Source organism: Artemia sp. Qi Xiang Cuo, chromosome 12 (genome assembly GCF_049724085.1).
Source record: "Artemia sp. Qi Xiang Cuo chromosome 12, ASM4972408v1, whole genome shotgun sequence".
Taxonomy (NCBI): Eukaryota; Metazoa; Arthropoda; class Branchiopoda; order Anostraca; family Artemiidae; genus Artemia; species Artemia sp. Qi Xiang Cuo.
Genome location: NC_142805.1, coordinates 784855 through 812603, shown reverse-complemented (window position 1 = coordinate 812603; position 27749 = coordinate 784855). Strand labels below are relative to the sequence as shown.

The 27749-nt window shown below is 36.8% G+C and overlaps 1 protein-coding gene across 1 annotated transcript in view; it reads left to right on the top strand.

The window, feature by feature from the left end:
* LOC148945644 (vitellogenin-like) overlaps positions 1-18716 on the top strand; it is a 145152-nt gene extending 126436 nt beyond the window's left edge. Inside the window, exons 24-27 of the mRNA XM_089098230.1 lie at positions 8383-8607; positions 10168-10296; positions 11763-11963; positions 18572-18716. Coding sequence (XP_088954356.1) covers positions 8383-8607; positions 10168-10296; positions 11763-11930 — 522 coding nt within the window. The 3' untranslated portion in view covers positions 11931-11963; positions 18572-18716. The remainder of the gene's footprint in view (positions 1-8382; positions 8608-10167; positions 10297-11762; positions 11964-18571) is intronic.
* The last annotated feature ends 9033 nt before the right edge of the window (positions 18717-27749 follow it).

The following is a 27749-nucleotide window of genomic DNA, read 5'->3' as shown; positions in this document are numbered from 1 at the left end:
TACCGCATTCTTACAAAATAAAACTTCCATTGGTTTCAAAGTGTCAAAACTTCCCTTTTTGTATCAGCTTCATCATTAGAATCTTCTTATAAAAATCCCAGATGTCTATATGAAATACTGTATGTTTGTTTCTGTAGCTGTAAGTAAAATTCATTTGACTCACCCATATTCCTGTTTGTCGGTTCTATAGGGGTATATACGAATATGATTGACACCACACGCCTTTTAGTGAGAGTACTTTTTATTATCCATACCTTCCTACCTAAGTAAAATTTAGCAGCTTCCTTGTTCATCATGAGCCCTGTTTCCCACTTATGCGCCCCATACTATGCATGTGTATCCTATGTATAAACAATAACTTGTAAAGCTGGTTAGATTCTAGTAACTTTCGATAGCTATTGTTTATCAACTTTTACATATGGGCATGTAAGTTTACATCAAGTGTTTAAAACAAAGTCAAACACAGATCATCAGTAAAAGGATTGGGAAATCGTAAGCCAATGTATTCATGTCAACTGATCAAGTAGTCTGTGACAAGGAAATTTAAGTAAGGAGCAACCAGGCATAATAGTAAGTGAAATTTAAAAAGATGGGGTTTTGACTTTGATTTCTACATCAAAAGAATCTAATTATTATGGTGGTGTCCAATATTACAAAATTAATAAGTCAAAAGTAATACAAGAAATGATATGAGACAGAGAAAACCTATCTGGCTATAAGAAAAAGTAGAAAACAATAATAAAGTTCAAGTGATCTTGATGAAAATACTACCATAAACTTCATCACATGGAATATTCTTTTGCATGATTTCAATTTATAACCCAATCATTTAAAAGCTCATCAAATCTTTGCTTCCTTTGTAGGGGGTAGAAACGGAAGTAGGTACTTCAGATTAACTTCCTAGAACAAGGTTAACAAAAGACTCTAATCTAGTATTCTGCCTAGAGCATAAACAAAAGAATTTGTAATCTATACAAATTTGCATATAATTTAATGTTAATACGCATAATATTTTTAACTTTTATCTCCAGTTACTACTACTATTACAACTAATCCCCGCAGCACCAAGCCACCTCAGGCCAACATAGCTACACGCGCTCCTCCTCCGTCCAAATTTATTCAAAGCATTCCTCTTTAAACCCTCCAAGCAAATTCCTTCTTTAAACCCTCCAAGCAAATGTCCATTAAATATTTCTTTATGACATCCTTCCACAGCAACTGTGGACAACCTGCATTACGTTGAGCCCTTGACGGTTGGTCAGAAACGACAATCTTCGGCAATCTGTCACCCTTCATCAGCAGCCCATGCTCAAGCCATCTCATTCTTTCTCTCATTATAGCCCTAGAAAGTGGGATTGAACCCCATTTTCCATAAAACCTTCTGTTTCAAATACGGTCAGTCAGCCGAGTACTTATAGGGATCCGTAGGTAATTTCTATGGAAAACACCTAGCAAATCTTCATCCGCTTTTTGGACCGCCCATGCTTCAGAATTATATTTGACCACTGTCAGCATTGTTTCTTCCAATATTCTAATCTTGGTTTGCAGAAGTATCTTCCTATTCTTCCAAATTTTTTCCAAGTGTAAAAAAAATCCTGAGTGTTGGCTATTCTACTTTGAACATCTTCACTGCTCCCGCCGTCTTTGTTAATAATACTACCAAGGTAGGTGAAGTTGTCCACCTGACCAATCTTATTGTTACCCAACATCACCTTTTCATCTTCATTTATTCCTAGCCTTAGTAACATAGTCTTATTAATATTTATGTTCAAACCTATTCTAGCACCCTGAACTCGAAAAACCTCTAAAAGTTCATTTATTTTGCTAACACTTTCATGTAGGATGCTTAAATCATCAGCATGATCTAAGTCCAGGAAAATTTTCGCTCCCCATCTAATTCCGTGTTCTCCCACTGCCTTTCCTGTTCTCCTTAAGACAAAATCCATCAAAAAGATCCATTTAAAGGGGGATAAAACACAATCCTGATTAACTCCTGATTTAATACAAAACCAGCTGCTAACCTCATTTCCTGCCTTAAACGCAGCAGTGTTATCCTCGTACATAACACTAATCAATTTAATGTATTTGTCTGGTATACCATATAATGATAAGACCTTGGCTAAAACTCTTCAATCAACAGAATCGAAAACTTGGTCATAATCTATAAGACTGATGACCAAAGGTGTTTGATAACTCGGACACTTCTCAATTATTGACCTAAGAGTGAAAATTTGGTCGGCACATACTATATCCTTTCTAAAACCACACTGTTCTTATAACACTTTGTCTATAGAATCTCTCAGCCTAAAAATCATCGTATTACTAAGTAATTTGATACCCACAGAAACTTGACTAATGCCTCGATAATTACCACACTCTCTTGTCACCTTTCTTATACTACTACTACTACTACTACTACTAACAACTCACCACAACACCAAACCGCCTGAAGCCAACACAGCTACGCACGCTCCTCCTCCATTTCAATCTATTCAAAGCCTCCTTCTTTACACCCTCCCAGGAAGTTCCCATTTCTCTTAAATATGTATTTATGACATCCTCCCACCCTGACCGTAGACAACCTTCTTTCTGTTTAGCCCTTGACCGTTGGCCAAAACGAACAATCTTTGGAATCTGTCATCTATCATCCACAGAACGTGCCCAAGCCATCTCACACTTTCTCTTATGATAGCCCTAAAAAGTGGGATTTAACCGCACTTTTCGTACAGCCTACTGTTTAAAATACAGTCAGTCACCCAGATACCCAGAAAAATCCGTTGGCAATTTCTTTGGAAAACATCGAGCATATCTTCATTTGCTTTTCGGAGTGCCCATGTTTTAGAACCATATTTTACCATTGTCATGACTGTTGCACCCAATATTCCAATCTTGGTTTGCAGACTTATCTTTCTCTACTGCCAAACTATTTCAAGTGTTAAAAAACACCCTGAGTCTTGGCTATTCTAATTTTAATATCTTCACTGCTCTCACCTTCTTTACTAACAATACTTCCAAAGTAAAGGAGCCTTTCACCTGATCAATCTATTCGTTACCCAACGTCACTTTATCATCTTCACTTATTCCTAACCTAAGCCGCTTAGTATTATTTACACTCCTTTTATTTTCATGATCTATCACTCAGATAGTTCTTGTACGAGCCCCTTCTCCTCTTTATTAAACATAAACTTTCTCACTAATATTCCTAGCTGCGTTCCTAATTCTCTTCCATATGACACCATCGGCAACTCCACAAATTTGTTTCCTAAAATTATTCCATCCATCTACTACATTGTCAAATTTTAAACTCTCCAATTTAATATTCAACTGTTCCTGGAAATTTTCTCTCACATTCTCATCCTAGTCTATCAACTTCGTAACTTCCTGGGAAGTAGCTATCCTTCCCAAATTTTATCTTTAAATTAACCCTAGACACTACTAGATCTTTACTTTTAACATCAATATCAGCACTGCTACACACCCTAATATTTTGTATTGATCCTGCCAGTCTTTGGTTTACAATAGCTGAATCAATAAGGTTTGCTGTCTTACCATAGCGTGAATGCCAAGTTAACCTATGGGCCATTTTATGACCAAACACTGTATTGGGTGTAAATGGATTGTTAGGCCTACAAAATTACAGCAGTTTGTAGCCATTACTACTTTCCTTTCATATTCTAAATTTACCTAGGCTAGAACACCATCTATCCTTATTTCTACCAAGCTGGGGGCTAAAATCTTCGAATAAAAACACCATATTTCTGCCTGGGACTCTGTCTATTTGCTCCTGTAACTGTAAATAAAATTCACCTGAGTCATTAGTATCTTCGTCAGTCGATTCCACAGGGGCTTATACTACTAAAACTGATACCCTGAACTTTTTAGTCATAAAATAAGCGATTAGAATTCTATTATTAATACCCTCCCAGCCTAAACAAGACTTAGCAACTTCTTTTTTCCTAATGAGCCATATTTCTTATAGAATTATGTGCCCCTTCCCTCCTACCTGAGTAAATATATTCTATATCACCGAATTTCACGTTTCACCCCCTGGGATATCAGTTTCTGAAACTTCTAATAAGTCCAAAACTAATCGTCTGAATTTGTCAGTCAAAGCGTCAATTTGATTGTCATTATTAATGTCGTAACATTCCAAGTTCCAATTTTCCTATTCTTTAAATCATTAAAATTGTATTGGCCTCAGGAAAAGCAATGATCCATGATATCAGTGCAGGACGGGGCCCAACACATCTTCTCAAGTCTACACCGAAGCACTTGAGCCGGATTAGAACTGGAGAGCAAGAAATCCCTGTGACCTCAATTGAATGAAGACTTTGTGGAATCGCAGGCCCATCTTGGTCACAACGTAGTTTTCAGTACTTGGCGATGTTCTTCTATTAACAAGAGTCGAAAAACAGTAAAGACAATCTCAAGCCTATTACTTCTGACTCACTATATATTAATGCCTACAAATATTATGCTACTACTGGGAGGCAACTTCGAATTAACTTGAATTAAGGCTCCTGACAAGGGTTCAGCGTAGAGAACGACAAAACCAGGTGCCTCAACGTTGAACTATTACTTGCCAGGCTCGCAGCTTCTTCCACTGGGATATGGGCTTTGGCGTGGAATTCATTGGTTTTGTATTTCCACCTGGTGGGGGGGCGGTGTTGAGATGTAAGCTCTTTTATGATTGAGCCATCCCTCGACAGAATAGACCCCAGGTAAGTGAAGTCGTCAACCATATCTACTTAGTTGCTCACCAATGTTGACTTTCCTTACAGTAAAACGGGACGTGAGGGGGCTCAAGGAGCATAACCTTGTTTTTTTGCCGGTTGATCTTCAGTCCAACTTTCGAGGCTTCTCCTAAGCGCACCTGGAGAGCTTAGGTGATCTTTCTGACTGTATCCACAACCAACACTATGTCGTTGGCAAAGTCAGAATCATGGAATAGTCGGTCTCTAAACTGAAGAACGAACTGAATGTGATTGGTCATGCTGGTCATAAAGTAGGTTATGACGCAGTTGAAGAGCTTGGAAGCGGCGGGGCAACCTTACCAGACACCTATCTTCACCGAATATGTGAAACTGCGTCTTCCATTGACCTGCATGCAGCTCTCCGTATCGTCATACAGCTTTTCAAAAAGAGAGTAATATTTCTGGGGTAGGCCTGTATTGTTCAGTATCAGTCAGAGCAAACAACGATCTACAGAATCGAAGGCAGCCTTAAAGTTCAAGAATACGATGTACGATTTTCGGTGAAACTCTTGCATCTTCTGCATCAAGTGGCGCATAGTGAAAATTTTCTCCTTCGTCGACCTGCAAGGTGTGAACCCGGCTTGCTGGACTCTTCTTTTTCGCGCAGAAAGGTCAAGCACATGTCTATGGGTGACATGACGAAGAGTTTACCAAAAGCGGAGAGAAGCGTGATCCCACAATAGTTGAAGCAGATTTGACGACTACCCTTGTGTTTTCAGAGAGGCAATATGATGCCATCATGCCAGTCTCTTTGTTGGCTTTCCATCATCCATATGACTGAGAATATTAGTTGGAGCCACAGAATCACCGCTGTACCCCCTTACTCCATGAATTCTGCAGAAATACTCCAGTCAACAGGGGCTTGATTATTATTTAGCCGTTCTACAGCACTTTGGATCTCAGAGGATATAAACGGTTGCAATACGGGATCGGAAGTAGCCTCTGTGGTTATGGCTTCTTGAATCAGGTCTGGGGAATTAAGCAACTGCTCATTTAACCATCCTGGATCGTCATTTAAACAGCTCAAATCATCCTGGTTTAGGATGAGCAACTGCTTTGGTGCTCAGAAGCGTTGAGAAGTGACTGCTTCAGGCGGGGAGTTGGCCTGCTCTGTCATCACGCATTGTGCCATTCGCAGACAGGACACGGCTTGCGGTGGAAGTCTTCCTTTCCGTCAGCTCACAGAGGTGTTTGCACAGGATGCAGGTATTTCCTTTCTTTGCAGCATCTTAGAGATCACTGGCTTTCTTGTCGACAAAGGTCTTCGTATCTCTGTTAGTAAGCTATTGCACTGGCAATTAAGTCGTTAGTACTCTGGCATACTCCTTGCTAAGCGTGCCTTCCAGTGCAGCTTGATCAAGAACAGGGTCTCCTGGAATATCCAGGGTTTATTATCGTGTCTTATGCGGTCAATGGTGTTGCCAGCAGAATCAAGTATGTCACCTTTGAAAGGCTTCCATGCTACTTCAGAGTTGTCTAGAACTTGGAGGCAGCTAAATTGATTTAAGATATCGAGAGCATGCTTCTGTTGCATCTCAGATGTAGCCAGGCTACTCAGATCAAACTTTAAAGGCTGTTTATCTTGCCATTGCACTCTCAGGCATAATCTTAGCAAGGTGACTATCAACCTGTGGTCTTTGTTTCTAAGCTCTGGTGACCTATAGGTCCAGTAATTTGTCTTTGTCGAGCACCAGCGTCCCAAGATCATAAATAATCGATCATTTTCTTTGTTTGACCATTGTTAATATACCAAGTGTATTTATATATATCTCGTTTCTGAAATAATGTGTTCGATATGACCAGACTATGCATATTGCAGAGCTGGAGGAGTCATTTTCCTTTGTCATTCAGTGGATCAGGAGTCATAGGGCCGATAACATTTCTCCACATGCCCTCCCTGTCTACAATCGTCACGTTAAGGTCTCCCAGTAAAGTGATAATGTTGTGGGGTGGGACTCTAGGCAGGGCAACTGAGAGCTTTGCATAGAACTGATCCTTCACTTTCGCAGACTCGGATTGCTGGGAGGATAGCATAAATAATTGTCCACTTTCCATGCTTGTGCTGGAGCTGAGCAGTCAGTGTTCTATCTACTGCACATACTTGTGCAGTGAGCCGTCAGAGAAGGAATGTCTTGGCTCTGGCATTCAGTACGAAGCCTACACCATTTGTCTTAGTCTTTGGGTCATCAGACCAAGTCAGGTGATATCCTTCGCCAATATCTTCGGACTCTCTTCCGACAAGGTGGGTTTCTGTGAGCCCAGCCACAGGTACATTGAAGCGTTTTAGATCAAAATCATGCATTGAATTAGCTCCGGGAAAGTTGAGTGTGAATATGTTCCATGTGGTGGATTGTAGTCCACCTTTGTCAAGCAGGCTCATTCAAAGGTGTGAAGTCAGTCCAGGGACATGCTGGGGTTGTGGAAAGTAAAAAAGGGGCTGGTCATCCGAAGCAGTTTCATCGTTATTCGTTGTGGTAAAACATTTCGGGTGGAGGGTTCAAGACCCAACCGACCCTAGGCCTGGGATCTGATTAGAGCTAGGACGTGTCTAGATACTGAGAATCTCTGGGAAGGGCTCTACCCTCCTCATTAGGTTGAAGTTGCCCATTAACATGGAGCGTTTAGTCAGGGAAAGCCCAATATCCAGAGGCATATAGTCAGCAGACATCGTCTGCCTCATTCCAAACAAACACCCACCAGGCAGACCAAGCCCAGAAGAATTATCCCCACCAAACAGACCAAACCCAGAAGAACTATCCATTAATCAAAACCCTTTACAAATTATGGGTCGTTTATGGACTATAAGTGCTCATTCTGTAAGTTTGTGCTACTTTTTCCCATTTTCATAGGAATTATTAATTTTTTTTCTATTTCCTTTATATAAGACAGACAAGCCAAGTTTAGTTTGTCTCAAGTTAAGTTAGCAGATACCTAGACCTATGGTGAAAACTTGTATATATAATCAATGCCATACTGTCAATACATGTGAAACTAGATTTTAATTGAAGCTATAAAACAATTAATGCGGAAAATATTGAAAAGTATGCTTATTCAACTTTCATGAAAGTAAATTTCTGTATTCTTCGGGTCTTTACAACCGATAAATGGGTTAGCTTATGTTCACATTTAATATATTAATGAAAAATGAATATTTTATTCTAAATCCCCAATGAAAGCTATAGGGATCTTAAACGGAAAAGTAAGAAAAGCTTGTTTACTTACAAAAAAATTTGGAAATTTCATGTAAATGTAGGTTTTTAAATCATAACAGTTTTTATTTCAAATCATCTTAGTGCCCAGGCTATTGAGAGAAAAAACACGAAACCGTTCGGTTACACAAATATGGCATACAGCCCTATTTGCCACCCTGTTGTTTTCTGAGCACAAAGCATAAAATATAGGCATCAGCTTACTTTTCATATCTTGTTTTTGAATGTCAGTTTTATAGAGATCTTAATTTCTTAGATCTGTTACTGTGTCCTAAAATGAGATTATTGCTACTAACAATTTGTTGATAGGGAATTAGAAAATTTATTTTGGAACACCTAACCTTAAATACCTTGCTTAAATACCATGTCTTATGAACTATAGACACTTGTTTGATTTTTTCCTAAATTTAAATTTCTAGGGCTTAGAAGTGGTTACAGAATCCGATCGCTACCATATATCATCTGAGGGAGTAGTGGATCTGAACATGCAGAGAAAAATTGACCTGGATGAAAATGGTATAATGATGGTTTCTGATGGTCGTGTGTCTACTGCCCTGTACAAGAAAAAGAGTGGAGATTCTTTGTTTGTATTACCACGAGAAACCGTTTCAGTTTATTTCAGAGGCAACGATATCACTATCAAGGTAAACATTTTTTTATTTAATTATTGGTCCTTCAATTTCATCTATTTTCTGTAAAAAGCTTCCTTGATCTTAAATTGTGATTGATTTTGCAGCTTGTTCATATTTTCAAGCATTAGTCAGGTAGGGTTGGTGTACAGCTCAGACCCTCTTTAAGTTACCCTGGTTCACCTCACCTCTTTTACCTGAACCTAAACCCTCATGAAACTCAAAGGCCATTTAACTAATTTCCCATTTTACTCAACATCTTTGTAATTCGACCCCTGTTCAACTCAAGCCTCATTCAATTCAAGTCCTAACATCCGAAATAACACATAACTCAAGCCCCATTGAACTCATTCCCGTTTCAGGTCAACCTTTATTCAACTTAATTGCCGTGAAAATCAACCCTTATTTAATTCACTCCCATTCAAATCAAAACTTCTGCAGCTTAGATCCTATTTAACTCAACCTAATTCAACTCAACCCTCTACCCTGCGTAATTCATCTTCATTTAAATCAACTGCCATTTAACCCAACTTACATTTCACTTCCCCTTCCTTAAAATCGACCTCTATCTGACTAAACTAACCCCTGGCTTGTGAAGGGGGTGCAACTAGCAATGACTAGATGTTCAAAGTTTGTTTTTTACTTCACTTAGAGTTTCCAACTTGAATTTCAAGCAAAATTCACTAAACTCTTATTCAACTCAAACTTTGTTTAATTTATTCCCCATTTAACTTGACATCCGTGCAAATAAACACCTGTTCAGATAAAAACTCACTCCACTCGACCCCAAGGATCTTAGCCAGCGTGCAACTCAGCTCTAATTGAAATAAATCCAAATAGAACTCAATTTTTGCAACCACCTCAAACGCAGCTGGAAGTGTGAATCACCAAAGGAACAAATGATTTATAACCCCACAGTTATTTGATCCAAAGTACTTCATATATTTTCATGTTTATATTTACTTTTTCTTCAGTTCCATTGCGGTTTACCAAAGGCCTATAAATCTACCTTATTTTTTTAATAGATAAACTATTTCTCATTTGTGTTGTATAAATCTTGTAACCCAACTAATGAAATCACATCTATGCCATTTATCTGTGTGTCATATTATTTACACACCATTTTTTAGCTTGTTTGTTGGTGAAGAACACTTATTTGCTTACAGAAACTGCATTCTTTTTTTAGTTTCAATGATGTTTTATTCTCGTTTTTGCTCTTTTACGCATGTTTCTTTTCTTATGGCTTGAATTAGTGCCAAAGATGTATTTTTGTTTTCATTGTCACTTCTATGTGTCCTTGTCCTGGATCCTTGTAGAATACTTCGTTGCACCTTTTTGATCTACATTATTTATATAGCAATGAATCAAATTAAATTACAATTGTTAAATTGAAGCAAGGACGTTAAAAAATAAATTTTCTTCTGCTTTTGCATGACCTATCCTGAAATTTCCGTGTAATATTTAATATCCAATTATTACTTGTGGTTAAGCACTATGATGATCTGAAAAGAAAAATATCAGCTTGTTCTCAATACGAGTCAAATTATATTTGGTAAACGTTTCTCCTATTTTCAGTCATCAGCAAAACATAGTGGACGATTGTGCGGTCTCTGTGGTGATATGAACTTGGTGAAGTCAATGGAATTTTTTGATCCAAAGAGGTGTGCTCTAAACAGTGGAGCTTTAATGGCTGATTCCTTTAGGGTGAGTTTTAACTTTATTGTTACTATAATAAAAAAATATAGTGAAATTCTTACTTTTCCGATATCTTTTTTTAAATGAAAGCTCACAACAAAGTAAACTTGAAGTCATTGCAGATATTCATTCCTAAACCAATGTTGAGGATCTTCCTCCAACACCTCTAAAATGCCTCTGGAACCACGTTTTTAATGCACAAAGAGGTTTAAATCTTTTTGAATCTTGTCTTTTTTTAATTTATTTTGAAAACAGATGGCACATAATGTCGGCATGTCGGATAAAAAAAATCTATAATTTTTCAGTCCTATTATTGAAAAGGAATTCTTGCTTTGATACAGTTACAAGAATTACATACTTAGTTTTTTTAAGTCGGCCAAAACCTAAGGGGCCATAATTTTCTTTTGGTTCTATAAACCTATGTTTGTAACTTGAAACTTTTTCGGTTTCTATCGAAAACTCCATAAATGTTCACATAGTTTATTGATATAATAATTTGAAACGGTTTGCCTTTTAATAAGATAAAGTATAGATACATTATTTGAAGTTTATAGGTATACATGATGAAGTATAGATAAAGCAAACATTCAAACTTCATATTTCTTCTTATAGTTTCACTGATTGAATACTTTGAAACGTCTTGCCATTTATTCAAATATAGTATAGATTTAGCATGAGATTTGAGCCATTTTTCTCGCTTGGGGGGTGATAGTTTCCTTTGAATTCGTATTGAGAAATATAGTAGCGGGAAATGATGAGCAAACTGTGTGCAGCAGAAAAGATGAACAGTGGATGTTCATTTTATGTTAATTTTACATGTTTCTTCTTTTTGTCTCTAATAAACAGATATTCAAATTTATCTATTTAAAATGAATAACCAATCATAATATTCTAAATATGAAAATAATGCAGTTGGAATACAGGGTTTCCGCTGTTTGAACAAGTTTAACACTTGTTTTGTTTTATTTTTTTAGTTACATTGAGTCCTCAATCTAAATCTTAAGAATTTATCCAGAATAGGGCTCAGGTATTTTTTGAAGGCATTCAATGAGTTTCCTTGTTTTATCATTTGTCTTTTAAAATAAAAAAAAAAAACATCTATTGCCATTTCACTTCTGTGCCATTTTCCTTAAAGATTACTTCTTTATCCTCTAACTTTCTCTGTCATGTCCATTATTTTTTAAGACTTTACTTTAAGCACCAATATTTGAATGAGGGAATCTTGCACTCCAGATTAAGAGGCTCCACTTTTTGAGATTTAAGGTTTTATTTGCTTTTCTAATTTTAATTTGTAACGTCTCTTACCTTCTCTTATTGTTTTTTCCTTCGCTCTCTTTCATCTTTTTTTGTTAATTTTTATATAATTATGTGGGTTTTTTTTTCTTGTTAAAATCCTTAATATAGTTTCCTACTAGGGTTCAATAGTTTATCATTTGCTCTATACAAGAACAGATAAAATTCCAATCTTGTTATAGGTTCAAACTAGTAACTGTCCACCACTTGCAAAAGATCAGCAAGAAGTCCTAGACCTTTATCGTCAAGAATGTCAGTCAGTCGACGAAACTATCAGATCTGTTTTACCAGTCGCCAAAAAAACAATGTCAAGCCACTATAGAGAAAACCTTCCCCCCTACCTGAAATAATATTTTGCTGAATGCCAACGGAACGCATCTAAGGTATGTTTTATAGGACATTTTATTATGATATTCATATTGTTAAACTTTTTCACAATAGAAGATTTCAAAGCAAAGCATAGAACTACACATTAAGTATAGAAACCAAAGATGAGGAGAAACAAAGTCAAATATTTTTTGTAGAAATTTAGCGTCATCTTTAGGATCTATGGGGTAGGTTTAGATTTATATGCGTCATATATTTGTAGAAAGTAGACCTCTGCTTACGTTATTGAAAGGGGGAGGAATGGAATTAAACCCGGCTGTTGAAAAGCCTGAATATTTTTTTTGTTATAATTAAGGAGTAGTATTATAATTAAATATTCTGTACAAAGAATGTTTCCCGGGGCATTTAACATACAAATAGCAAATGATTTATTTTTTAAAGTATGTTCACTGGTAACTTAATTGGCAAGTAGGGTAGGCATAGCAGACAGAGGAGACACGTGTTCATAGGCCTAAGCCGATTTTGAGCTCCACCAAACTTCTGTACGAAAAAATATATTTTAAAAAACAACATGAATTCTTATTTGGGGACTGAATGGTGTGATAGAAAATAGAATTAGCCCGTTGATAAATATTGTTTAACGAGAAAGGTATATCTTAAGAAAGAAGCTACCTGAAATTTTCTAATTCTTCATGGAAATACCTTGTCAAAAATTTGCAAAAAGAAGAGTCACCTCTCCATTCCCCTAAAGGGGATTTTGATCTACACCAGAAATTTAACTGGAAAGCGGCTGCTCTAAAACTTTTTTTTTTAGAAAATACTTATAATAATACCGTATGTTTTCATCCTTCAAAATTGTAAAATATATAGTAGTTTTTACACGGTTGAAATTTTTGTTAAGAGAAGAGGAAAGGGGGCAAGGGATAACAAAAAATTGTAAAATTGCGCGTAAATATAGTAGAATATGAAAGCCATCTTAAAATTCCTAGTAAGGGATGCGGTCTCTAAAGCGCTTTCCCATCCACACATGCCTAACCCTAAATATTATTGTTGTGTTATGGCAACTGATATGATCGTTGTCCCTCTTTCCAGGTAATGTCAAAACTAAGACTATAAGAGCGATAAATGCATAAGAGTTTTCAGCCCCCCTCCTTTCAAACATAAAAATCAAAGAAAATGCAACACTTGTCATTATATGAAAATTATGAAAATAAGTTTTACTGTCTTCTGTTGCTAAAACATTAGGTGGAACCCTCTGGACGGGAAGGTGCAGGATCTATGGGTCCGTATAGCCCTAAAGATCTTTAGGGCTCCTGGGATTCTAGCTGGTATTATGTGAGTATAGACAGATATTAATCGAGTATCCTACTCCTTTAACCCTTTGGGTTAAAAAAAAGTTTCTTCCTTACTCTCTCCTTTAGCCCTTTGGCTTTAAAAAAAAGTTTATTATTCACAGTCCACGGCATTTTTGTTTCAAGGTCTTTCGTAAAGATTTAAAGCAAAAATCAACTTTGGTGAAACAACCCTGGTGAAACAAATAAGGAAAATATATTTTGTCATTTCACTAGTTTTGAATAGGATTTTGGTATTTTTTTGGGATAATTTTGAAACCAGTTTTATAATTGTGATTTCCCAAGTAAGTGAATACTTTTTTTCCAGTTAAGAAGAGCCATTTTTTAGGAATCCGGTGTGTTTATTGGATGCGCACGCGCTGATTGCGTGATTTTTGGCCGCGCAGCGTTGCCATTCGTGTTTGTGAGTTTGGTTTTCGGGCGCGAAAAAAAGGTCAAAATCGGCGTGTGTATATGTGTATGTTTCTTCTTAATAAGTGAAGTCCTGTGGACTGATTGGATCGCTTGGGACCAAGCAGAAGAGGGGAGAGAACCTGCCGGACGCGCCGTATTGGTACCTGCCGGTTAATTAGCCTTAAATTGCAGGGAACAGGTGAGCAGGTCTCGACGCTTCCCTTGCTCCCGGTGATCGACGTACGCTCCGAGCATTCATTCCTGCCCACCGACTGTGATTTTTGGACGCTCTGCTGTTTCATTCCGCGGGTGAAATGGGGACCGATTCGAGAGAGATAAAAATGATCTATAATCCTGTCCTGAACTTTGTTTATCGTGCGAATAAGGCGGGAAACGCAAGTGTAGATATTATCTCGAAAGCGACACAATATTATAAGCCTGATATACTGTTGAAAGCCAAGGAAATTATCTGGCCGATGGCTGGAAAGACTACTCGTGTGTCAGAGCGTGTCAAGGCGCTTGATATTGTGACTGATCTGATCGGAGCTGTTCGGCAGTGTGACGAAAAGAAAATAGCTCTTCCTAAGTTTGTCATATATGAACCGGATGAAGTGCCGATAATTCCTGGTGAGGTTACTGCTACTCTCACCAGGAAACTGAACGAAGTCTGCAGCAGTTTTGAAGACCTTAAACAACATATAACCACTCTAAAGTCTCAGCCTAGCTTTGTGCCTCAGGTCCCCAGTGTCACTTCTCAGCCGAAACCTACGTACTCGGTTATCTTGAAACAACCAGCGAAAGGTCTTGTAAAGCCGGATGACCGCAAAGTATATATTGAGAGCCTCGCGGATGCCGCTTGTTGTTCTCATATTATGGACCTGAAACCTCTTCAGAAAGAGTGGCGGATTGTCCTTGACGAAAAGGACGCCGCGACTACACTTGCTAATGCAGTTAAGGATGCTAAATTGAAGTCGCCTTCATGCTTTGGTATTATACGTCATATCCCAGATGATATCGAGGACATTGATCTATGTGGTTTGATTCAGAACTGTGTTAAAGCAGAAAGGATACGAAAAACTCGATCGTTCAAGCTGCTTTTCGACAGTAAGATGCACTTACTCAAAGCAATGGAAAACCCTGTGACCTTTGGCTATGAGAAACACCGAATTCAGGAGTATAAATTCCTGCCCATGCGTTGCTATAACTGTCAACAGTTTGGACATGCAGCTAAAACGTGCAAAAATGATACCAAGTGCTCTCGCTGTGCCGCTTGTCATAAAAATTCGAAAGAGGACCCTTGCAATAATGATGTGAAATGCGCACTATGCAGTTCTGCGGACCATCCTTGCTTTAGTATCAAATGCCCAGTAGCAATGAAAATCATGGCTAGTAAATGATTGCTCCCCAGCTAAAGGTTTGCTCGTGGAACATTAACGGAAATGTTATTGAAAAGCTACCGTTTCTCGAAAGTGCGCTATGTTGCAACGATGTGCTCTGTTTGCAGGAGCACTTCCTGTCGACATCCTCGGTTTCTCTTCTGAAGTTCAGTGACAATATTCAAGTATTTTCGGTGCCTGCTGTGGCTTCGGGTCGAGGAAGACCATCAGGTGGCGTTGCCATACTCGTTAATTCTCACCTGGCTGTCCAGCTGTTTAGTCAAAATGAATGTTTTGTGGCTGTAAAAATCGGTGAAGCTTACGTATTCTCTGTTTATCTCCCAACCGATTACCGTGACATTGCTTCAGAGGAGAGATTCAGTGTTGCATGCTCCCAACTGGTGCGTTCCGTTCAGGACTGTCATGATAAGCATGGGCAGGTGATTGTTGTTTGAGATTTCAACTGTGACTTAAACGATAGTAATAGCGCAAGGTCTCAAATCCTGTTGCCCGCTCTTGCCGACATGCACCCCGTACCAAATGACTGCTGTTTCACATATGTGCACAATTCAGGCTCAACAAGCTCTTTGGATTTCTTCGTCTGCTCGAACAGTGTGAAATCACTTAGTGTTAGCCGTGTCGATACTGGCTTATCGGTATCCGATCATTTCCCTATAACCTGCTCATTTGAAATTGCTATGCCTGAAATCAGCTACCCAAGGAAAAGGAAGTGGTATTTTAAATCTGAATGGAATAAAGTCAACCCTAGTGCATATTCTAGTGTTCTTGATAGCGTGTTGGCGAAAATCAAGATACCGGTCCAGTTACTACAGCAGAACGCTAAAATATCAGTCAGTGAAAAGCAGATTCTTCTAAACATATATTGCTCTGAGCTTACCCATGCGATGCGGTGTGCCGAAACAGCTGCTGTACCCAAACGCAAAGTGCGCGTGGGGTCTGAAGTTCCTAAGTGGTCTCTTAATCCAGAGCTGGCTCACGCGTGCGAGTCTTCCAAATTTTGGTACCGTTTGTGGAATAGCTGTGGTAGACCCCGTTCTGGCGCTGTGAATGATGTAAGACTCTACACCAAGCGTCAGTTTTCTAAAATTCTTACTAAACATAAAAGAGCTGTGATTGATGGATATAGTGAAAGATTGTCAGGAAATCCCAATGAAATATGGAAGTTCATTTCAAAGAAGAAAGGTGATTGCGAGTCAAGTGATCAAAAGATACCATCAGAGCAAGAATGGGTTAAATATTATACTAGTGAATTTTCACCCCCAGATACCGTTTTGGAAGAAGATTTTTCTACGCAGCTTGTTGCGACTCTGGGTGATTGTGTTTCGGGTCCCAGTTTCACGGTTAGTCTGGAAAAAATTAAACAGTGCATTCTAAAACTGAAAAAGAAATTGTCATGTGGAATCGATCAGTTATGCGGTATGCACCTCGTGCACGGAAGTATAAATCTGTTGCACCACTTGGGTCTACTATTCCAAATTATATTCAACTGTGGGTTAGTCCCCGATGTGTTCTGTGCTGGTGTTGTAACCCCGGTGGTTAAGAAAGGAAAGGATAAAAGTAAATGCAGTTCATATCGGCCAATCACGGTTTCCTCGGTAATGTGTAAATTGCTAGAGCTGATAGTTATTGATGAGATAACAGAAGTCTGTTCGACACCAGAAAATCAGTTCGGTTTTAAAAATGGTTACAGTCGTGAACATGTACACAGAGTTATTGCTAATGTTTTAGTTGATGTTGAAGAGAAAGACGATATTCTTCTTATGGCCGGTCACGACGTTTCGCGTGCGTTTGACTCGGGAATTCATCCTCAGCTTTTAATCAGCGCTGAGGATCGTGGTCTTGATCGCTCAATTTTACGTGTTTACAGGAATATGTACAGCAAACTGTATGTTGTTATTAAAGTGCCGACACGAGATGGTTTTGCAATTTCGAAGTGTGTAATACGTGTATGGAAAGGTATTAGGCAGGGGGTGTATCTTCACCCCCACTATATAATAACAGTGTCCTGGAGGCCCAGAAGAAAGTTCGCACGACATTTATCTACCGAGGCCTTGATATGTCGCTTCTGAACTACGCTGACGATATATTGAATCTCAGCAGGACTGTCTCGGGTATAGAGGAAAATTTTGATATTTTATGTATTGAGTATAGGAAAATCGGATTGAAGTTTAATGCTGAGAAGAGTGAGGTTGTCGCATTTGGTAAATCGCGTAACCGGCCCTCCCCGAATAATGTTTGTCTAGATGGTCATCCGATACCTCTATCGCCAAGTATCAGTTACCTTGGACTTCCGATTGGGAGTGATCTGAGGCATACCCGATCGCTTTTGCTAGAAGTTGTTGGTTCGAAGCTTCGTAAGACATATGGTATGCTTGTTCCCTGTAAAGCTCGATACAAAAGAAGTATATTATCAAAAATTTACAATGCATTTGCTATGCCCCTTTTGCTTGCTCTATCACCCTTTTGGAGTATATTAACTATCTCGGATAAGAAGACGCTACGAACGTTGTTTTTTCGGTATGCCAAGTTCCTCCTTGGCATACCTCTTTGGGCCAGAAACCGGTGCCTGGTTTCTGTATATGGGGTCACAGATCCTTTTAAAGCAATCGCGGAACGGAGACTGCGATTTGAGAAGTCGCTGGATCCGACGAATACCTTGTTTAGTGCCTTTATGTAATTTGTTACTGTCTAAAGTTTTACTCCGAGTTTACATCATGTGTGTATTTCGGGAAATAAATTTATTGATTGATTGACTGATTGATAATTGCCCCTATTTGTATTTTCTTTTTTTTTTTTTATTGTCTGTTCTGCTCTGTTTTGGTTTTGTTTGTATTTGTCAGAATTTATTTGTTTTTTTTTTTTTTTTTTTTCCATTTTTTTTTCTTTATACTCCATCAGTGTTGTATTTTACATTTATGATGGGAAATAAATTTATATATATATATATTTTTGTTTCAAGGTCTTTCGTAAAGATTTAAAGCAAAAATCAACTTTAGTCTACAGAGCAAAAATTTGAAGCATATCCCTTGCGGACAAAATAGTCTCTTTTTGCTATGATTTAAATGTTGCTCCCTACATTTTATTAAAAAAATATTTTATTGAATTTGAATGTTTGATTATTTCTAAATAGTCACCAAGCTTTACTAATATAGTTCATGGGGCCCTGGTCCAAGAAATTCCCTATTCCTTTTCGTTAAGATATTATATCAATAATTGTAAATCGTAGGTAGAGCCCCTCTTTTTCAGTTTTCTCTATAAAAAATTAAGGAAAAACACTTTTGAACTTTATAATTAGATTTTGTACATTGTGGTGCTTTTGAATGTAATTTTTTAAGGTATTTTCACGTTGCAATCATCGTAAACGAATATGTATTTTTTTAGGGAGTAATATTTAAATTGAGCAATTTTTGCAACTGAAAAATAACTGGAGAGATAACTCCCTATCCAGATCTTATTGAAATGCATTGACTTTTATTATATCTTAAGCCAATGATTAACTAATCAAGAACTATTTTATTTCAGGTCCTATTTCTGCTATGTTGAACACATTTTTCTATGCTTTCACTATTCATGCTTCGTCTCTATGTCTGCTGAACACTTTTCTTAATTTTATTTTATTTTGCGTTTTATTTTGTGTTTTTAATGATAATAAATTTCAATGCAAATATTTATTATGTTATCTTCTGTGGTTAACATGATAGTCTTAAGGAAACATGCTGGAGCCACAAAACAACCTTTTTCTTTAGAAAGTTTTGTTCAAACTCGCTTCTAAAAGTTTGGCTTTTATGGATTTCGTCTTCCCCGTTACTAAACTGCAGCCACCACAGCAATCGTGATTCAAATGTATTTTTTTTTTCAATCTTGTTTTTTTAAAATAACTACCTTATGGGTAATGAGAGAGAGAAAATACAAGAGGAGAGGTTTTCGTTACTATAATATTTTGCATCGAAAACTTTTATTCTATTTTGATTCTAATGGTATATTTTAAGGCTCTTAGCCTTTCTTTAGAAACGCTTTTATTCAGAGCTTCAGTAATGGCACCAATAAGGCCATTTCTGGTAATTTATGGTACTTTAAAATTGTTTTTTTAGTATTGATTTACAAACAGCCTGTCGATTTCACTAAAAACATTGGAATGAGTTAATAGACATCTCCTTACAATCTTTTAGTGGCCTGAAAATCAGCAGATAAACAGTAGAGCACAGTAATTGCGATTGAAGGGGGAATATGCTGGAAGGGAAAATTCAGCTTTAACTTAAAAGTTTTATAACCATTGAGATTGTAACGGTGCCTTTTTTATGAATTTTGGCTACTCCATTCAAGAACTGGGATCTAAAAGCACTATTTTAAGCGCCATTTGGTACTTAAAGATGATGCTACTAATATCAATCAGGTGTAACGCTGTAGGGTTGCCTATAGTAAAGGCCATACGGCTCCAATGTTTTATTATTTTTTTCCCCAGATGCACTTCATATGGCAGGGCTGTCGTAGAAGCTTCAAAGGGGGCTCATTCGATTGGAAATAGAGAGTTCTAAGGCCCTTTTTAATAGTCAAAGTGATTGGTGGGCACCTAGCCCCCCCCCCACGCCCATCAGGCCCCCCAACACATCCAAACAAAATTTTGATATAGCGATTTTGTTCAGCGTAGTTGATTTTCAGATGGAAAATATATTTTTAAGGAAGACACTCCCCCACAACCCTCAGGGCAAGGGTTTTAAGTTATGCCTTGGGGGCATATAAGGTTTTTATAGAAGGCGTTGTCGTAGAAACTTCATAACAGGCTCATTCGATTGGAAATTAAAGGGCTAGTGCCCTTTTTAATAGTCGAAAATGATTACAGGGTAACTAAGCCCTCCCCCACGCCCATCATTCCCCCACCCACATCCATTCAAAATTATGAGATAGCCATTTTGTTCAGCGTAGTTGATGTCCAGATAGAAAATATATTTTTGAGGAGGACACTCCCCCAAAACCCTCAGGGCAAGAGTTTTAAGCTATGCTCTGGGGGCTAATAAGGTTTCTTATAGAAGGTGTTGTCGTAGAAACTTCAAAACAGGCTCATTCGATTGGAAATTAAAGAGCTAGTGCCCTTTTAAATAGTCGAAAGTGATTGGAGTGTATCTAGCCCCCCTACCCCCCCCCCACTCCCATCATTTCCCCAAACACACCCAATCAAAACTTTCAGATAGCCATTTTGTTCAGCTTAGTTGATTTCCAGATAGAAAATATATTTTTGAAGAGGATACTCCCCCACAACCCTCATGGCAAGGGTTTTAAGTTATGCCCTGGGGGCATATAAGGTTTTTATAGAAAGCAGTGTCGTAGAAACTTCAAAACTGGCTCATTCGATTGGAAATTAAAGGGCTAGTGCCCTTTTTAATAGTCGAAAATGACTGGAGGGCAACTAGCCCCCCACGCCAATTATTCCCCCAAACACATCCAATGAAAATTTTGAGATAGCCATTTTGTTCAGCGTAGTTAATTTCCAGATAGAAAATATATTTCCGAGGTTGATAATCCCCCAACACTCTCAGGTCCAGGGTTTTAAGTTATACTCTGGGGGCATATAAGGTTTTTTATAGAAGGCGTTGTCGTAAAAACTTCAAAACATGCTCATTCGATTGGAAATTAAAGGGCTAGTGCCTTTTTTAATAGTCAAAAGTGATTGGAGTGTAACTAGCCCCCTTCCCCCCTCCCGTGCCCATCATTTCCCCAAACACATCCAATCAAAATTTTTAGATAGCCATTTTGTTCAGCGTAGTTGATTTCCAGATAGAACATATATTTTTGAGGAGGACACTCCCCCACAACCTTGAGGGCAAGGGTTTTAAGTTATGCCCTGGGGGCATATAAGGTTTTTATAGAAGGCGTTGCCGTAGAACCTTCAAAACAGGCTCATTCGATTGGAAATTAAAGGGCTAGTGCCCTTTTTAATAGTCAAAAGTGCTTGGAGTGCAACTCAAACCCCCCCCCACGCCTATCATTTCCCCAAACACATCCAATTTTGAGATAGCCATTTTGTTCAGCGTAGTTGATTTTCCGATAGAAAATATTATTTTGAGGAGGACACTCCCCCAGAACCATCAGGGCAAGGGTTTTAAGATATGGTTTTTATAGAAGGCGTTGTCGTAAAAACTTCAAAAAAGGCTCATTCGATTGGAAATTCAAAGGGATAGTACCCTTTTTAATAGTTGAAAGTGATTGGAGGGCAACTAGCCCCCCCCCACGCCCATCGGTCCCCCAAAGACATCCAATCAAAATTTTGTGATAGTCATTTTGTTCAGCGTAGTTGATTTTCAGATAGAAAACATGATTTTGAGGAGGACAATCCCCCACAACCCTCAGGGAAAGGGCTTTAAGTTATGCCCTGGGGGCATATAAGGTTTTTATAGAAGGCAGTGTCGTAGAAACTTCAAAAAAGGCTCATTCGATTGGAAATTCAAAGGGCTAGTGCCCTTTTTAATAGTCGAAAGTGATTTGAGGGCAACTACCCCCCCTAAAAAAATCCTGGATCCACCCCTGGTGTAAGGGCACTATAAATTTTAATTTGTTATTCAATGAACCCTGTTCCAAAGTTTAAGCGACCACCTCTTCTACATAAAGTGCCCCGGAACAAATGAATAAGTATTAATTCACTGAACCCTTAAGGCTCTTTACTTAAGTAACGCTATAGCATTGCTTCTGACCTAAAAAGTTGATTAAAAATTTCAGCTTCAATTTTTATGAATATCCGAAATTATCTGAGGGGAATATGTTTGGGGGAGCATATTCCACGTCTGGGAAATTTCTGCTGGGTGGACGTTAACGCGGGGGAATTATCAGCAGGAAAAGAAAATGTTCTTGGCGGGGGGAGGAATTTCCCAGGGGGTGAGTTTTCCAAGTGTGAATTATTCAGGGAGGGGACAACTAAACCCATTCGATAATATTCTAAATTTTACATCTGAAAGTAACGGGAATAAAGAATCGACGGAAATGTCAGAGATAGCACTTCAGGTTCCTTTAGACGATTATTTTCTTGTCTTTTGAAAAAAAGACATTTTCAAAAGACAGATTATTTTCATTTGTATTACTTTCTCTGTGGCTGCTCAATTACGCAAGTGAGGGGGGAGACTTCCCCCCACCACTATTTACGCTAAGGTTTCAGTTTTTATCTCAAGGCTTAAAAAGGAACGTAATGCGATAAAAGTATAGCTCAAAATAACATATATACAATAATATATGCACATAACACGGAACAATTAATCAAAATTGCATATTATTAGTTGAGGCTCATCCAAATCATGGGCCAGGGGGCTCACCATTCCACAAACTATGAAAACAATCCTGCAATAACTACAAATATAAAGTGTTTTTGAGTATTTTAACGTCTTCCACAACTCAAACTGTCCAACATTCTACAGCCCAAAGAGTCTCTCTAATCTCTTAAATCGGGAACGGAGGAGATAAGTGAAGTTCCGCCCCGTATTGGATGAGTCTCCAACCTCACCCTCCCCCTCTTCTACTGTCTACGCTAAAGTTTTCTTCTTTATGCCAACTACGCTGCCCCCACTCCAAAGACTTTAATAAAGTAAAGTTTTGTATGGGAAGAAAACATAGTAAATCTATTATAAAATACATAAAATTAAAAATATACTTAAAATAAGGTTAAAATACATATTTTGCAATAAATGCTAAATTATTGTGGCACAAAAAAATCCGAAAAATGGTCTAATCAAAACGATACTGTTCTTTCTGTATCAACAAATGGAATAACCTAGCAAGATCCATTCATTGTTGCGAAAAAAATCAGGTTTGATTTTTCAGAGGCATGTAAATTAAGCTGTCTATAGCAAAGGCCATAAGACTTTAATATTTTATTATTATTAATTTTTAAAAAACTTACATAAAATAAGTTTTCTAAGAAGAGTAAAGAGCCATAGTGAACTCTGGACCAGCAGAAATTTAATTCCTATTATAGTTGAAACTCAAAAAGACCAGAAATTACTGTTAAAGAATAAACAAAACCCCGAACGAACAGAAATTAAAATTAACTATCTTACAAACGTAAAGATAACCGATGCAAACATAAATAAATGAATAAATCTTATATAGCTTCAATATTTTTTATTACCTTTCCCCCAGAGCTGCTTTATATGCAAGGGTTAAAAATATCATTTTGTTAAAAATAGTTGAAAGGATAAGTAACAAAACTCTGGCGTCGACAAAACCCCCCAGGGCCCGGGGGCAGGAAGGGATTCTCGTATAAACTTCAGAGAGGGCTCATTTGATTGGAAATTGGAAGTTTTAGTCCAGCTCTTGAGAGTCAAAATTGATCGAAGGGCAAATAGCCCCCCCCCCAACACGCCCTTTTCCCCCGCCCCTTCCTTTGAACTAATTCTGTTTATATCTGAAGGTCCGATGAGAGTTAAAATGTTTTGGTATTAACACACACCTATTAGGCATCTGCTCTTCTCCCTAACAAGGAAAGAAACAGAGAGTGTAAGGCAGTGGCGGATCTAGGGTAGGGGGCACTCCCCCACAACCCTCAAGACAAGGATTTTAAGTTATACCCTGGGGGCATATAAGGTTTTTATAGAAGGTGGTGTCGTAGAAACTTCAAAAAAGGCTCATTCGATTGGAAACTCAAAGGGCTAGTGCCCTTTTTTATACTCGAAAGTGATTTGAGGGCAACTAACCCCCCTCTCACCCCCAACTATTCCCCAAACAAATCCAATCAAAATTTGGAGATACCCATTGTATTAAACGTAGTTTTAAGTTCTGGAAATTAGGTCTTTGAGGATGAAAAATTCCCCACAGGCCTCAGGGCAAGGGTTGTAATTTAAGGATTCTCCGAATCCTTCCCATTATTTCTTATGGAAGGGATGCTCGTATAAACTTTAGAGAGGGCTCATTTGACTGAAAATTGAACGTTCTTGTTCACTTTTTAAGAGTCAAAAGAGATTGGAGGGTAACTAGCCCCCTCCTCCAAGCCCTAAATGCATCAGATAAAAGTTTTGAGATAGACATTTTGTTAAAATAGTTCAAAGTTCTGATAACAACGAAATCCGGTGTTGACACAGACCACCAGGGCCCGGGGGTAGGCGTTTTAAGTTGTGCCCTGGGGCATAACTTATTAAGGGGGGTTTATAACTTATGGGAAGGGGTTTTTTATGGGATGAACACATAGGAAATCTATTGTAATTATCCAATTATAAGGTTAAAATACATACTCTGTGATAGATGCAAAATTGCTTTGGCACACAAAATCCTATTAAGGTCAATTCCAAACAGTCCTGATGCCTTTGTGTCAGCAAGTGAAATGGTCTAAACCCCCTTATTGGAGCTATTTTTTCAATCCATTCATTTTTGTCAATTGCTGTCCACAAGTTATGCAAGCTGTCTATTGTTCATATATAAGGTTTTTATCAAAGAGGTAGTCGTATAGACTTTGAAAAAAGCCTCATTCGATTTAAATTGAAAGTTCTAGATCTGATTTTTAAAGTCAAGAATAATCGGACAGTAAGTACCCCCCCCATGCCATAAAAACTTGAAACTCAATGCAATCAAAAACAAACAAAAATTAATTTAAAAAAAAAAATTTCCGAAAAATAAGTTTTTCAAATAAAATTAAAAGCAATATTCAACTTAAGATAAAGATATAAAAATACCTTTTAAAATTAAAACTCAACACGACCAGAAATTACTATTAAAGAATAAGTGAAACCCAAAACGAACAGAAATTAAATAAACAATCATAGCAAAAAAACATACAACAAGTAATAATGATAAATAAACAGATTTTAAAGCGAGTAATGCTTAGATTGAATAAGAAAATCAAGCTTAAAACGAAAAAAAAATATTTTGCTATTGAAGTATAAATGAAACTTAAAACGAACAGAAATTAAATAAACAATCGATGCGAACAAACATACAATATATATTATTGTAAATGAATAAATAAATCTTAAAACGAGTGAAACTTAAATTGAATATGCAAATCAAGTTTGAATCGAATAAAAATAACTACAAACAAGAGTTTGGGAATCGCCTCACTGCAGAAGCCTAAAATCTACCGCGTCATTGGCGCTTTCCTGAAAACGAATTATATTACAAATGTTTTCTTTTTGTACTTAATATTGAAAATAAATATTAAAATTACAGTAAAATTTTGAACTGATGAGCTTTTAGCAATTAATATCATTATGCATCAAATATTCATTTTAATTTATTAGTTCTTTTCAAGATTGGTCAAGACAAATATAGTTTCACTACAAACAAAATTTGGATACTGCCCCCTTCTTTAACTGTAAGAACCAAAAGCCTTCTGTGTCATTGGTGCTTTACTGAAAACGAATTACTCGTATAAAACAAATTTATGATTTTCCAGTTCTTACAGCATTTAAAATGAAAATAAAAATTACAGTGAAAAAAAAATCTTGAACTGATGGATCTTTCAACAATTAATATCATTATATATCTAATATTCAATTTGATTTTGTTTATACTTTCCAAGACTGTTCAAGACTCACATAGTTTTGCCATTTTTTTTTAACTCTGTCATTTTTTCTAACTAATCGTGTTAGTTTGTTATGAAAATATTCTATGGCTTCTAGGCATTTCTATTTGAGCGGAAAACTGCACTTCAAACTTTGTGGAACATGCATTTTCTTGCATGAAACACCAAAATATAATAAAATGTCAAGTTTCAGAGTGTTCCACCACTCGCAAGCAAGTGCCATTGGTATTTTTGAATCCGCATGGTCAATTTAGGGGCTGGAGGGTAGGCCAATTCTCGTAGCAGCTCTATTCCGTCGTGGTATGATTCACATTTTAAACACCTGGCGGCCGGACTATCATATAATCTACCAAGCATACAAATACCCCAAATCAGTATCAATAAATAAATGAAACCCAAAACGAACAAAAATTAAAATAAATATTAGAGTCAAACTCAAAACGAGCATAGATTAATGTGAGTAGGGTTCAAAACCCCTATGCTTTCTAAAAGCCAGAATATAATTTGTACTTTACTGAAAAAAAATTCAAATGAGTTTACTGAAAAAAATGTGCATCGTCAATTTAATATACATATGCTGATATTTATTCCCTAAAATCTCAATTAATTTTTGATTTCTTAAAGTTACAAAAGTAAAAATATTTCAAAGAATTGTTTTCAGTAAAGCGCCAATGACGCAGTAGGTTTTAGGCTTCTGCAGTGAGGCGATACCCAAACTCTTGTTTGAAGTTATTTTTATTCGATTCAAACTTGATTTGTATATTCAATTTAAGCTTCACTCGTTTTAAGATTTATTTATTCATTTACATTAATATATATTGTATGTTTGTTTGCATTGATTGTTTATTTAATTTCTGTTCGGGTTAATTTTAATTTATACTTTAATAGCAAAATATTTGTTTTCGTTTTAAGCTTGATTTTCTTATTCAATCGAAGCATTACTCGCTTTAAGATCTATCTATTCATTTATATTATCACTTGTTGTATGTATTTAATTTCTGTTTGTTTTGGGTTTCATTTATTCTTTAATATTAATTTCTGGTCGTTTTTATTTTTTATTTTAAAATGTATTTGCATATACTGAGATTAAGTTTAAAAATTCCTTTACTTTTCTTTGAAAAACTTATTTTTATGAAAGTTTTTTTAATTAATTCATTAAAGGTCCACATAGATGATCAAGACATTTGAAATCAACTACTAAGAACGTTTATTGGATGCTGTGGTAGATTGCTAGCCATAGTCAATCAAAAAGAAAAAGGATCTGTGCCACCATTGTACGATGCATTTTTCCCAGCTGCTCAACTCCGAGGACTCTAATTCTTCTGTAGATTGCTTTCAACCATTTTGAGTCCAATGATGTACTTTTGTTTCAATCTAATGCCATTTTATGGCATTCATATTCATGCTCTATTTCCAAATATCCTTAAATTGATCTTATGTGATGTTTTAAGAAATCTTTTGTGTTAACAGGATATCTGCCAAATACAGATTCTATATCTTAAGCAAAACCAGCAAACAATAATTTTATTTAATTGTTTTTATTTTAGTATAATAAAAAATTTTAATATAAAATTGGTTACAATTATCTCATATTTTTTTTTTTTTTTTTTTTTTTTTTTTTATTTACACATTTGCTACAATTTGAATTTTTAGCGTAAATAAAAAAAAATAAATGTATAATAAAAATTATTTATAAGCCACTGTTCAAATTACTAGAATGTGTAGAGTGGGTGAAACTCACGTCTCTTTTAAATCACCCTGATACAACTCAGTCCTCATTCAATTCAGATTATATGGCTTTTGCTAATGGTTTTGTAACAAAATATTTAAAATCATTTATAATTAAAGTTTGTGTATGGGGCATTGCGTAAGTATTCCTCATAATTCTTATTTAAAGATAAGCTATTATTTAACATATATTGAATTTTTCTTTCCTCGCGAACAGCTTATTTAATGCCGCAATCATTACTAATCAATATGTTTATTTTAAATTTAATACCTCCCCCATATAGAAAAAGTTCAAAAAGGGGCGGTAGCTTTTCTCATAGATTGTTTCCTAAATATTACTTCTGAGTCTTATGTGCAACAGAATTAAATTTTGTCAGAGCTATACTATTTGAAAACAGTTAAGCGGCGTTCACAAGCGTGTCTAGCTAGAATCCCATGTCTATACACGTGTCTAGCCAGAATCCAATGTCTAGGCAA